This window comes from Vipera berus, assembly GCF_964194415.1.
Source record: "Vipera berus genome assembly, chromosome: 4".
NCBI classification, from domain to species: Eukaryota; Metazoa; Chordata; class Lepidosauria; order Squamata; family Viperidae; genus Vipera; species Vipera berus.
In genome coordinates, this window is record NC_138206.1 from 15,906,933 (window position 1) to 15,920,741 (window position 13,809).

Consider the following 13,809-nt stretch of genomic DNA (forward strand, 5'->3'; position numbering starts at 1 on the left):
TCTTTCGTTCCTCCCTGGATTTGGAAAACCTCCGGGGAAAACAGCTGCAAACCTGTTTTAACTTTCATGAAAGAAACTGCCAAACACATAACAGGGGAAAAAATGCAGTTGTTTTCTATGTGTTATCTGGTTTCAGACATTATTCTGATTATAATAATAAATATTCTGTTACAATTAATTTGCAAAACAGCTTTTATATGGAAATCAGACCATGGATCAATTTGATGTAATACAATGTAAAGCTTTAAAATACTATTCTTTGCATAATTACATTCTGCATTTGTATATTTTTTATAATTTTAATAACAAAAAATGATTATAGAAAATATACCAATTTAAGATTGCCATCCCTGTTCCTGCAAAAACGGGGTAACCACCAAAAGGCACCAGAGTGACATAGGAGTAAGAAATCTAACTCTGCTGCCATCTGGTGTTAGCCTAGAGTTTTTCAGCCAAGATATCGCACCTTCACTTTGTACAAATTTTGCCTTAGATCTTTTACTACCTGTGTTGCCTCCCTCTTCTTAATATCCATTTTATTACATTTATTTTATTTTTTTATATTTTTAATATAATTTTATAATATTCAGTAGGACCAAAAGGAAAGGATTTGAAGCATTGGAAATTAAAGGAAACAATAATTCCCTATTGTCCTATATACTTTTGGAAACTGATAAATGTCAAATTATAATTAATTATACTTTTAAAAATAGCTTATAGAAACTATATGGAACTCGCTGAGCTGACTGGGAGAATCCGTGACCAGGGAGAAGAGTCGGTGGAAGAAATTCAAGGACTATTTGAAGAAATATTGTCATATCAACTATAGTTAGAATATAGAAGCACCAATACCATTTCCCTCTGTTTGGTAGTGCTTGCATGTGTGTGTTCTCACACGTTTAAAACTCCTTGCAACAATCTTGTAATACATTTTAGTCTGAGAATAAGTTATTTCCTCTTTAGAGGAAGGACTATAATTCATTGGCAGATTTATATACCTGGATAGAAGTCTATTGCTCAATGTACAGTTGCAAGAAAAAGTATGTGAACCCGTTGGGATTATGTGGAGTTTTGCATGAATTGGCCTGAGGTCAGTCTTGTACAACTAGTGGCTTGTGGAAATGAGATCAATGTCCTCAATATACTTAATAAATCTGTGTTCTTTAAGTGGGCATTCAAGAATGACAAGGCAGTAAATGTGTAGCTAGCATATATACGAGGATTGCTTCTTTTGTTTTAATGTGGTTGGGGTATTGAATTGCTGGGGTGGCACAGTGGTTAGAATGCTGTATTGCAGGCTAACTCTGCCCACTTCCAGGAGTTCGGTCCTGATGGGGCTCAAGGTTAACTCAGCCTTCCATTCTTCGGTAAAATGAGAACCCAGATTGTTGGGGACAATATGCTAACTCTCTAAATTGCTGAGAGAGTGCTGTAAAGCAGCAGTCCCCATCTTTTCTGGTTTGGTAGCTCAGGGGGAGGGGATAGTTCCCTGCAAATGGTAGGTGGGCTTGCGCAAGCGTGCACAGCTCCATTTGTGCACATGGCTCGTGCTAAGGGAGCTTCTTGTGTGAGCACAAGCGGCCAACCACTCGCTCGAGGGGAGCTTCATGCGTGCACATGTGCTCATCCCCTGCTCACACAACCCAATTCCAAACAGGTCACAGCCCCGTAATGGGCCGCAGCCCAGAGATTGGGGACCCCTGCTGTAAAGCACTACAAAGCAGCATATAAGCCTAAGTGCTATATGTGCATATGTGTGAAGTCGCCTGAAGTATTACAGTTACATAGCTTTTGCAGGTTGCTTGGATTCATTCAACTGAAGCCACACAAAAACATTTTCAAGAAATGTGTTTTACACATCATCATACAGTGAAAAATCAGATTGGAAATGGGTCTTCTAGAACAGGCATGTCAAACTCGCAACGTCACGTGACTTTTTCAAATAATTGGATAGTAAAAGAAAGATCTGAAACTCTGAAAATTACTCAGAGGCAACATCAACAATTTGAATAATTGTTAGCTGTGTTATATAGGCATTCTTGGATAATTAATCATTAAAACAAGTCTTGTGATAAGGAAGTTTATATCATTTTAATGCATGAGAATTTATACTAAGACTTCTAATAAAATCTGCCTTAAAGCTTTGTACAGTTCCTGTTTTCAAGGCCAACTTTAGGTCAGTTATAGAGTAACCTGGGGAGTTAACATGTACCCTATTTGTTTTTTGTTTTATTTTGTTTTTTAATGCTGGAAGAATCGGCATTGTACGCTGCTCCTGAGTTTTATCCCTGCTTCTCAGTCACTGGGGTTGGTCCAATGTTGATTAAGCAACTATTTTAGGTTTGGTAATTCTATAAACAGCTTTCTTGCTATTCAAACATATGAAATTAAAAGTTAGAACTGTCTAGGCTGAGTTGTAAATCACTAATTTATATGCCTGCATCATTTTATTGGGAACTGTAGGTAGCAAGCAATAGTATTTGCTTGTACTCTATATTTTGTACTGTTGTGCATTAATCCTAAGCGGCAATCCAGTTCTTTTTTCTCTTTCTTAACTTCATTGCGCTATATTTGTATCTTGAGAAATTCCTGCTTTAAATATCTATGTTTATCTCATGAGTCTGAATGATTTGTATATTATAGGTATCACTAGATGGATTTCTTGGTGCGTGGAATGGAAGCTAGAGACACCTAAAATTAGTAGTGGTCAATTTCTGGTAGAAGATAGAAGTCACATATCCAAAGTAAACTTTCACAATGGGGTCTAGAAAGTGAACCTATTATGTGGACCACCTAGTCCCATTCAGTTATGCAAATTCAGGAATGCAAGAACTACAAAGTTTTAAGGCAGTGTTAATGCTAATCGGGAGTTACATACAGAATCCTGCAAACTATGGCTCATTTATGGTGAGTTGTTATGACAGAGACTCATTGGATTTTTTTCTTCCAGGTTTCTTATCACCCTGGCTGGTTTGCTACCAATAAATTCAGACTCTGTATCTTGATTGTCTGTCTCTCTTCTCCCTTCCACTCCTTTCTCAGCTATTCCAGTCTCTCACACATGGTGATGGATTTATACTGAATCCCTAATCAGGAGCCTTGAGGGGCTACTAGACATTAAGCTGAGGATCTTCACTGAATCGTCTGTTTCTTTTATGTTAAAAGATTCTACTTAAAGTGATCCTTAAGAGAGCTACATATTTGTTTTCATGGTGAACATATACATGGAAATTCTGTGCCATCAAAACAGTATAAAACAACATCAGGGGGAAAAAGGCGTACAAATTCTGCAGCTGCAGATCACATTATACTTAAATTATAGTTAAAATGGAATAGCTACGTTGTGAAGTCATTTCAAAGTGGGTTTTTAACTGATGTTTACAAGAATTCAACTGTTTTATCAAAGCAGTTGTCTGAACACAAGTGCAATTTCAAACTGTGTTCTTTATCATCTTCATGACAAATTAATGTGATTTTTTTTGTGACTGTCATTTGGAAGTATCTGTAAGTTCCTGCATGAATTATCTGGGATAATTTCACAGCCATAATTTTGCATCTGTTTGTGTCGACAGTGAAAATAAAGAGTCCTTGAGATATTTATAATTTGTCTGCAGTGGACATCTTTATTAAAATATTTGTTGTATGCATATAATTTGTACTTTGACTAAGAGCTTGTCTCTCAAGAAATATAATCTGTTTAAAGAAGAATTTAAAGATTGGAAGATAATATGAAGTTACGGTTCTCTTTACTATTATACTGTATTCCTGTTAATTTACAGAATACAAAATAAGGCTTGGAAGGGATCTTGGAGGTCATCTACTCTAACCCCTTGCTCGAGCAGGATCTCTATACCATTCCAGATAAATGGCTATCCAATCTCTTTCTAAAAATCTCAGTGATTGAGAAACTTCTGGAGGCAAGCCGTTCTACTGATTAATTGTTCTCATTGACAGGAAATTTCTCCTTAATTCTAGGTTAAATCTCTCTTTGATAAACTCCCATCCGTTATTTTTTGTCCTGTCCTGCTTTGGAGAATAAGTCAACCCTCTCTTCTTTGTACAGCCTCTCAAATATTGGAAGACTTCAGTCACCTCACCCCTAGTCCTTCTCTTTGTTGGACTAGGCATATGGAGTTCTCTCAACCATTCATCATATATTTTAGCCTCCAGTACCCTAATCTTATTTATTGCTCTTCTCTGCACTCTTTTTAGCATCTCAACATCTTTTTTTGTAATGGGACCAAAACAGGAAGCAGTATTCCAAGTATGGTCTTATAAATGGAGTATAAAGTGGTACTAACACTTCACACGATCCTGATACTATCCCTCTGTTAATTCAGCCGAGGACTGCATTGGCTTTTCTGGCAGCTGCAGCACACTGCTGGCTCATACTTAAGTGGTTACCCACTTATGTATGTTACAAGTACTGCTGTTGAGCTAAGTACCCTCCTTTTGATAGGATGGTCACCACAATGTAAAAAAGATGTCGAGACTCTAGAAAGAGTACAGAGAAGAGCAACAAAGATGATTGGGGCACTGGAGGCTAAAACATATAGGGAACGGTTGCTGGAATTGGGTATGTGTAGTTTAATGAAGAGAAGGGTGAGGGGTGACATGATAGCAGTGTTCCAATATCTCAGGGGCCACCACAAAGAAGAGGGAGTTGAGCTATTCTCCAAAGCACCTGAAAGCAGGACAAGAAGCAATGGATGAAAACTAGTCAAGGAGAGAAGCAACCTAGAACTAAGGAGAAACTTCCTGACAGTTAGAACAATTAACCAGTGGAACAACCTGCCTCCAGAAGTGGTGAATGCTCCAACACTGGAAGTTTTTAAGAAGAGACTGGACAGCCATTTGTCTGAAATTGTATAGGGTTTCCTGCCTTAGCAGGGGGTTGGACTAGATGACCTCCAAGATCCCTTCCAACAACTTCTTCTTCTTCTTCTTCTTCTTCTTCTTCTTCTTCTTCTTCTTCTTCTTCTTATTATTATTATTATTATTATTATTATTATTATTATTATTATTATTATTATTAGTTTCTTTATTAAACTGCTCTATTCTGTCTATTAATTTCTACTCATAGTTCTAAACTATTGCTGGAAATAAAGGTTCCCAAATTTAACATGTGAGCACTTGATTCAAGATTTGGACCCTCTTAACAATTTGGAGTTTTGTGTCCTTCAAAAGGCTTGGGCTCAGCACTATAGGCAGATTTGATGAAAGGGAAGTAGATGATGATTTAAATGACGCAGAAACATCAGGTTGAGAACAAGCAACATCAAATGTGTGTGTATGTACACATAAACATTCATAGGTGTCCATATCTACAGAGAAAAAGGGGTAATTCAGCAAGATATGTGTACAGGAATGCAACCATCTTTTTTCCCCCTTCCCATCCCAGTAGGTTTTAAGTCTTCATCTGTTCATATTTATGTACCTGGCCATACTCATTACAATCTCTTTAAAATATATTATAGGTTTAATAATTATGAATCCCCCCCCCCAAAAAAAAAATAATTAAGTGAAGAGTGGGAGGGGGAAGCTTTTTGGATTGTTTCTCTTTTAAAGAGAATGGATGGATGTAAAAGTTTATTGCTTTGTTTAAAACTGATGTTTTTATATGTTCATATGTGTTTTAATTCTGTATTTATTTTGTTTGTTTCTGAACCCTTCCCCACTTTTTTTCTGTATTTTAATAGAAATGAAAAGAAGCCTAAAGAGCATTGTGTTGAAGTTATAGCCAGGGATATTAGTTTGGAGTTATGATTCTTCTCGGAGGAATTTATAAGCGGGGTGTGTGTGTGATGAATAGCACGGTAGTATAATGTAAAAGTAATGTGGGGTTTTTTGTGTCTTTTTATAGCCCAGTCATTAAAAGAGTTTGCCCGATTACTGATTGCTGTAGAAGAGGAAAGGAAACGCCTGGTAAGTCTGCCTGAGAATATACTTGTAAAATTTCACTTTTCTTTCTATATCCTAGAAATTCCCTAATTTCAGTTTTGTAAAATCCCTGCAAGAATTAACCGCATTTTAAAAATAATACTGGGCAGGTTAAATGGACGATTAAATACATCATTTTATTAATTTATTTATTTTATTAATTTAATTTGTATACCGGCCTTCTCCCAAAGGCCTCAGGGCGGTGAACAGGGCAATACATAATAAAAACAAGATACAAAATTTAAAAATTATTAAAAAGTAATTAAACAGTGATGCCCGTAATAAATTAGTACAGATTAAAAGTTAAGACCAATTTATAAAACCCAACCCCATCCCATCAGGTCAGGCCGGCTTGTTCAAAAAGGTGGGTTTTAAGATCGCGCCGGAAGGAGCGGAGATCAGGCGCCATCCAGAGCTCGACCGGAAGATGGTTCCATAAATCCGGTGCGCCCACAGAGAACGCCCTCCCCCTGGGGGCCACCAGTCGGCATTCTTTGACCGGTGGCACCCTGAGGAGGCCCTCTCTGTGGGAGCGTACTGGGCGGAGGGAAGTTGACGCCGGCTGCAGGTGCTCCCCAAGGTATTCCAGACCCATGCCATGTAGGGCTTTGTAGGTCATTACAAATTTTGTAGGTCATTACAAATTTTGTACTTCACAGTCTGCATATTCTGCTTTTTTTTTCTTTACACGTTTAAGAGTTGTGGTGGTGCAGTGGTTAGAATGCAGTACTGCAAGCTACTTCTGCTGACTGCCAGCTGGCAGCAGTTTGGAAGTTCGATTCTGACCAGCTCAAGGTTGACTCAGCCTTCCATCCTCCCGAGGTCGGTAAAATGAGGACCCAGATTGTTGGGGGCAATAACCTGACTCTGTAAACTGCTGAGAGAGGACTGTAAAGCACTGTGAACTGGTATATAAGTCTAAGTGTTATTGCTATTGGTATTAAGAAACCAGCCTTATTTTTATTCAGAATTCTTGCTTTTACTGCACTATAGTAGCTGTTACGGTTAGTTGGAGCTATGATGCTACTTCTCTTTTTTAAGCATGAAGAACATTTAGCCCAAAGACCCTAGATTAGAGTTATATAATTTGAAACTGAAAGTAAAGCTTAGCCCAGGGGTAGGCAACCTTGGCTCTTTTATGACGCATGGACTTCAACTCCCAAAATTCCTGAGTCAGCATAGCTATAAAAGAGCTGAGATTGCCTACCCCTGGCTTAGCCCCTTTGCTGCCATCCCAAATACTTGCACAAGTTGTTACCAAATTGTAATATAGATATCCTTAACTTACAACCATTTCTGTAGTATAACTAGTCCTCAACTTACAACAGTTCAGTCACCATTCAAAGTTACAATGGCACTGAAAAAAGTAGCTTATGGCCATTTTTCACAGTAACAAAATTCAGATGCTTGGCAGCTGCTTCATAATTGGGACCATTGCTGTGTCCCAAGGTCACGCGATCCCTTTTTGTGACCTTCTGACAAGCAAAGTCAATCAGGAAGCCAGATTCACTTAACAGCCGTATTACTAACTTATCAACTGCTGTGACTGATTTAGCAACTGAGGCAAGAAAGGTTCTAAAATGGGGCAAAGTTCACTTAACAGATGTCTCATTTAACAACAGAAACTGTGGGCTCAGTGGTGTTTGTAAGTCAAGGACTACCTGTAACTGTTTGAATTTACTGTAACTTATGACCACTCCTTGCACTTATGACCATTGCAGCATGCCATGGTCACATGATCAAAATACGGGCACTTGACAACCGGCATGTATTTATAACGGTTTCAGCATCCTGGGATCATGTGATTGCCAGTAACTGGCTTCTGAGGCAATGGGAGAAGTTGGATTCGCTTAACGACTGCATGACTCACATAGAACTGTGGTGATTTGCATAACGACCATGGCAAAAGGGTCATCAAATTTGGCATGACTGACTTAACAACCGCCTTACTGAGCCGCAGAAATTCTGATTCCAATTGTAGTCCTAAATTGAGAATTTCTTGTATTTTATGTGATGATAAGGAGCAAATTATTAAATACATGACCGGAGAGTATAATGTTAGATAAATAGATGATGTTATTTAATTCTAATTAAGTAGAAATGAAACAAATAATTGTACTAACTCTACCAATACCTTTTTAATTGGGGCATTCTACTAACATCATCAGCCCTTCAAGACAGACCAGGCTAGGAAACAAAGTCATAGAGACGTATAATACTTTTATTTGAAGATTATCATAGCAGAATCTTCCAAATCTGAATGTGTTTCTCCACTCCCTCTCTTTATCTTCATGAGTGTTAAAGAGGATCTTGTCCAAGTTGTTTTCTCAGATTACATTTCTGTCCCAGACTGTATCTGACTGTTGGCTTAATAGCAACTCTTCTTCCTGTTCCTCAAATTAATTCCTTGTACTTGTTACATTTTCACCAATTTTTTTCACCGCTGCCGTAGATTAAACTTCACCAACTAGTGCTTTCCACTTGATCTGAGAATAGGCTTCTCAAGCCTGCTGGATCACAGATTTATTACACTTTAGTAGCAAGAGAAAATGTCTGGAAACCTAGCCCAATGCATGTGACATAGGCCAAATTGACAAAGATTAGCAGAACTGAGGCTTCCACTCCTTTCCCCCTCTGTTATCCAACAGAATGCAGAATATGATTTTTTTTCCCCTTGGTCAGGTTTCACTGGTAGATGGAGATGATGAATACATCTAGTCTTTTTGGCTGTCTGAAGGGAAATTCATGCACGCTGCCACAGTCTAATGATTAACTGCCACAGTTAGAGTTTAAACACATTTATGCTTTATTATAAATCGGTTAAATCTTAACAGGACAAGGATTGACCTGTGCCAAATAGTTTGCTGCAGGGAGGATGGTTTATAAATTAAAACATTACGAGAGCCAATTTGGTCTAATGCAGGGGTAGGCAACCTCGGCTCTTTTATGACTCATGGACTTCAACTCCCAGAATTCCTGAGTCAGCAGGAATACTCCCAGAATTCCTGAGTCAGCAGGAATTCTGGGAGTTGAAGTCCATGAGTCATAAAAGAGCCGAGATCGCCTACCCCTGGTCTAATGGTTAAGACACCAGAGTAGAAACCAGGAAACTGTGAGCAGGCTGGATGACTAAGCTGATCACTCTCAGCCCAAAAGACCCCTACAATGTCAGGCTCAGATGACAAGCTAGAAGATGATCAGTTCCTGTCACCACCAATAAGTCAGCACTTGGTTGATCCCCAAAAAGCGTACATGAGGGGAAACCATTATGAAAGGGGGGAAAGGGATCATTAAAATACTGTACCAAAGAAGCACACATTAAGATGGATGCAGTGATTTTATTAGAATTTAGTAACAAGAAAAGATATCTGGAAACATACCATAGGGTTGATTTGATTTAAAAATGAAATATATTCACATAGAAAATAGTTTTCAATGTTTTCAATATTTTATTTGACTTTAGTAACAAGAGAAGATATCTGGAAACATACCGTAGGATTGATTTGATTTAAAAATGAAATATTTTCACATTGAAAGGCATCATGCAAATGGTCTCCATTTAAACTACTGCCTGAAGGCTAACTTTTCCCATTTTTCTATCTGCCTCTGTACGTTGAGACAGAGTTTTATAACTGGATTTCAGTGTCAATATTTTAATACTTCACACTTAAGCTATGTCGGTTTACCAAGTTAGATGAGTTTCCAGCTGAGCAAGATAAGGACTCTCTCTAGAGGCCTGGAGTTTCCATTAAAAAAAAAATAGTTGTTGACATTTCGGATAGGAAATATTTCTTGAAATAGCTAAGAATGACCTGTTTTCATCTGATGGTTGGAAAAAAAAATTTTGCATTTATTTTTTGCATTTATTTTTTCATTTCTTTTTAGGATGTTGTGAGGCTAAATCCCAAATGTCAGAATTGTATGAAATGTTTTTCTACTCCAGCTTGGTTTTAGTATAATGTAGGACTTCATCTTCTCTGTACAAGTGGAGAAGGATCTGCTTTGATCAGGATCTTTGGGTCTAAAATGACGTTAATTTGAGTTCCTCAGTTCAACAAAGTCTTCTGTAGGATATTTGGAGGAGGAGGAAATAATAATAATAATAATAATAATAATAATAATAATAATAATAATAATAATAATAATAATAATAATAATAATAATAATAATAGGAAGGGACCTTGGAGATCATCTAGTCCAACCCCATGCTCAGGCAGGAAATGATATACCATTTCAGACAAATGGCTGTCCAGTCTCTTCTTAAAAACTTCCAGTGTTGGAGCATTCACAACTTCTGGAGGCAGGTTGTTCCACTGATTAATTGTTCTGTCCAGAAATTTCTCCTTAGTTCTAGCTTGCTTCTCTCTTTGATTAGTTTCCATTAGTTTCCATCCATTGCTTCTTGTCCTGTCTTCAGGTGCTTTGGAGAATAGCTTGACTCCCTCTTCTTTGTAGCAGCCCCTGAGATACTGGAACACTGCTATTATGTCACCCCTGATTCTTCTCTTCATTAAACTAGACATTTCCAATTCCAGCAACCATTCCTAATATGTTTTAGCCTCCAGTCCCCTAATCATCTATGTTGCTCTTCTCTGTACTCTTTCTGAGTCTCAATATCTTTTTTACATCGTGGTGACCAAAACTGGATGCAGTTTTCTAAGTGTGGCCTTACTAAGGACTTACAAAGTGGTATTACACTTCACATGATCTTCATTCTATCGCTCTGTTAATGCAGCCTAGCATTGTGTTGGCTTTTTTGGCAGCTGTAGCACACTGCTGGCTCATATTTAAGTGATTGTCCACTAGGACTAGGTATTCTTTAGACCATTTTGAGCTGGAGGGAAAGTCAAACAATATCTAGGATGGACATAGACAGACATGCTAGAAGCCAGTATAATGTTTTGCCTCTTGAATGCTTTTATCCAAGGAACATCATGAAGACTTTCTTGAGATTTTTTTAAAGAAAAATGTATTCCAGTAATAATAAAAGAGTCTTGTAGTATAAGACTTGGTTGGAATAGTTTTTGTATGTGTCCAAGAGAGCACTCTGATGTATGGAAATGCCTAAGTAATGTTCTGTCATAATCATTCACAATCAGAAATAACTAACAGCTCACAATCTCTTGATACTCCCTTTTTACTAGCTAATGAAAAATGGCTTTAAGCACAAGCCTTCTTGCCAAGAGTTTTTGTCTAGAGCATTGCATTGTGGAATAAGAAAAAAAATGTGTCTGGTGATAGGGAAATTGAAGGTCACATGGAACCCTTTTCTAACTTGCAAAAGATTAATATTGCTGTTAAAGACCAACTTCACTTCTCTTGACCATCTGTAGAGGTTCCTTTTGCTTTCTTTGTGGAGGTGAATAACAAAATGCTTAAAATTATACATATTACTTTTCCCATCCTATTTGAGGGTCTTGTTTTCCCTTATTGATTTTTTTTAAAGTAAAGATTTTAATAGGCTTTAAAAATTATCTAAGATAAATTATTTTCTGTTTCTTAGCATTCTTCCATTTAGTTATAAACCATTCATGTCTTTTAAGCAAAAGCATAATCAGTAGTAGGATGGGAAAAAGACAAAGGATGCGAAGAAATGGGGAATCTCTGCAGAGTGACTTGGCATTGGTTCTCTTTTAAATATAAAAGGTAAAGGTAAAGGTTCCCCCGCACATGCGTGCTAGTCGTTTCCGACTCTAGGGGCCGGTGCTCATCTCCGTTTCAAAGCCGAAGAGCCAGCACTTGTCTGAGGATGTCTCCGTGGTCATGTGGCCGGCATGACTAGACGCCAAAGGCGCACGGAACGCTGTTACCTTCCCACCGTAGTGGTCCCTATTTTTCTACTTGCATTTTTACGTGCTTTCGAACTGCTAGGTTGGCAGAAGCTGGGACGAGTAACAGGAGCTCACTCTGCTACGTGGCACTCAGGATTCGACCTGCCAAACTGCCGACCTTCTTATCAACAAGCTCAGCGTCCTAACCCACTGAGCCACCACATCCCTTCTTTTAAATATTTTATTTATTTATTTATTTATTTATTTATTTATTTATTTATTTATTTATTTTAATTCCATTTATATCCCGCCCTTCTCCGAAGACTCAGGGCGGCTTACAAGCTTAGCAGTACCCATCAATCTTGACCATTCGTTATGCTGATTGGAACTCATAGACTTTAATGATATCTGCAGCAGTGAAAGATTTCTGCTTCATGTCATAAATTGCCCCTACTGCCTAATCTCAGAATTGGAGAATTTAAGGGATGGATTGATGGACTAACCCTATGAATTTCTAGCAGTGTTGACATATGACCCTTGGTGGTGCAGTGGTTAGAATGTTGTATTGCAGGCTAACTCTGTCCACTGGGAAGAGTTCGATCCTTATCGGCTCAAGGTTGATTCAGCCTTCCATTCTTCGAGGTCAGTAAAACAAGAACCCAGATTGTTGAGGGCATTATGCTGACACTGTAAATTGCCCAGAGAGTGCTATAAAACTCTATGAAGCAGTATATATGTCTAAGTGCTATTGCTATTGCCACTGCTATTTTGTCGCTGAATTGTTGCTGCTCTTTTTGTTCCTGTAATACTGTTGTTAATTCTGTAAGGTCTCCCAGAGTTGTTTGGAATAGGGCAGCCTAGAAATTTAATACGTAAATAAATGAATAAAACAGAAACGATGGGGGAGGGAAGTTATAGGATGCTGTACAAAGTGAGTGATTGCATCCATAGTGTCCTTGAAATGGCCTCAGGCAATAATGAAATATGATTTGATTTACTATAATGCCCTTGCCTTTGTTGTGTCATAGTCTGTAGGGAGAAGTGCATTTGAAGACAAAGAGTGGCCTTTTCTTCCCATAGGTCTGTGAGTTTCAACCCAATGTTTCAACCATGGTGGAAGGCAGCTCGTAAATGTAACATCTGTGTAGTGTTCAGAAGACTACCATTTCAGTCCATAGCATCATGGATTTCTTGAGACCTACTGCTCATTAGAATAAAATACCAGCTATGACAAAAAATGGCTTTGAGGGTAGTTATAGGCTGGTAATAAAAACAGTGAAACAGTGTAGTTAAAAAAACATGGGTTTGATTCAGAAGTAAGCAACTAGCTCAAAAATGAAGGCTTTCTAGATCAGCGCTTGACCAATTCAGAATTTGTCTAACCTGGCCAAATCATGACCACATACTAGAACATTTCTTTATTTAATAAATCGCAAAAGCGGCAATTTTCATTACAACAATAACTAGTTTGTGCAATACTGCAGACTAGCCTTTGCTGCTTGGCACCCTCATGTTAGGTTAGATTGCAACTCCAGTAATTACCAATCAGCATAGTCTTCCAGAAACTTCATGGAACACGGTGCCAGATTTCATGGAAGTCTTTAGCTAGAATAAACAAGGACCTTAAAATGCAATCAGCTGAGTGAAACAAAGCACAACTGCCTAAGTGTTGAGAGAAAAACAGCATATTGAATGCATTCATTTATCACAGATGTGGTAGACTTGCTGATAGGGTCTTAGATCTTAGACGGTTGTGTTGTCTGCCATTATGAAGATCGCTGGCATGCCTTCATTTTCAGAACTGTGATATTTTTCCAAAGTCCTTGCATCTAACAGCCCAAGGTCATTAGAAGAGGCTAGTTAGACAAATAATCTTAAATAGAAAAAGCATATTGGACAGAAGCACAAGGAAAGGTTTTCTGAGATAATTTCAGAGTTATGATGGCTTGCTTTTTAAACAATGGCTAATAAAAACTGCGCTTGTTTTTAACCCAAGAGTTTGAACCCCAGAACAGAGCTGTCATTGACCCACTAAGAACAAGACTGAGCTTTGTGTAAAATTCCATTTGGGAGTTGTTGGGATTTTCCTCTCTTCTCC

The 13,809-nt window shown here is 38.0% G+C and overlaps 1 protein-coding gene across 1 annotated transcript in view; it reads left to right on the plus strand.

Moving 5' to 3' along the window:
* The window catches only part of ARHGAP42 (Rho GTPase activating protein 42), a 164,607-nt gene that overhangs the window by 59,041 nt on the left and 91,757 nt on the right, over positions 1-13,809 (plus strand). The window contains exon 4 of the mRNA XM_081327736.1: positions 5,864-5,925. Within this exon, the coding sequence (XP_081183862.1) occupies positions 5,864-5,925 (62 nt within the window). The remainder of the gene's footprint in view (positions 1-5,863; positions 5,926-13,809) is intronic.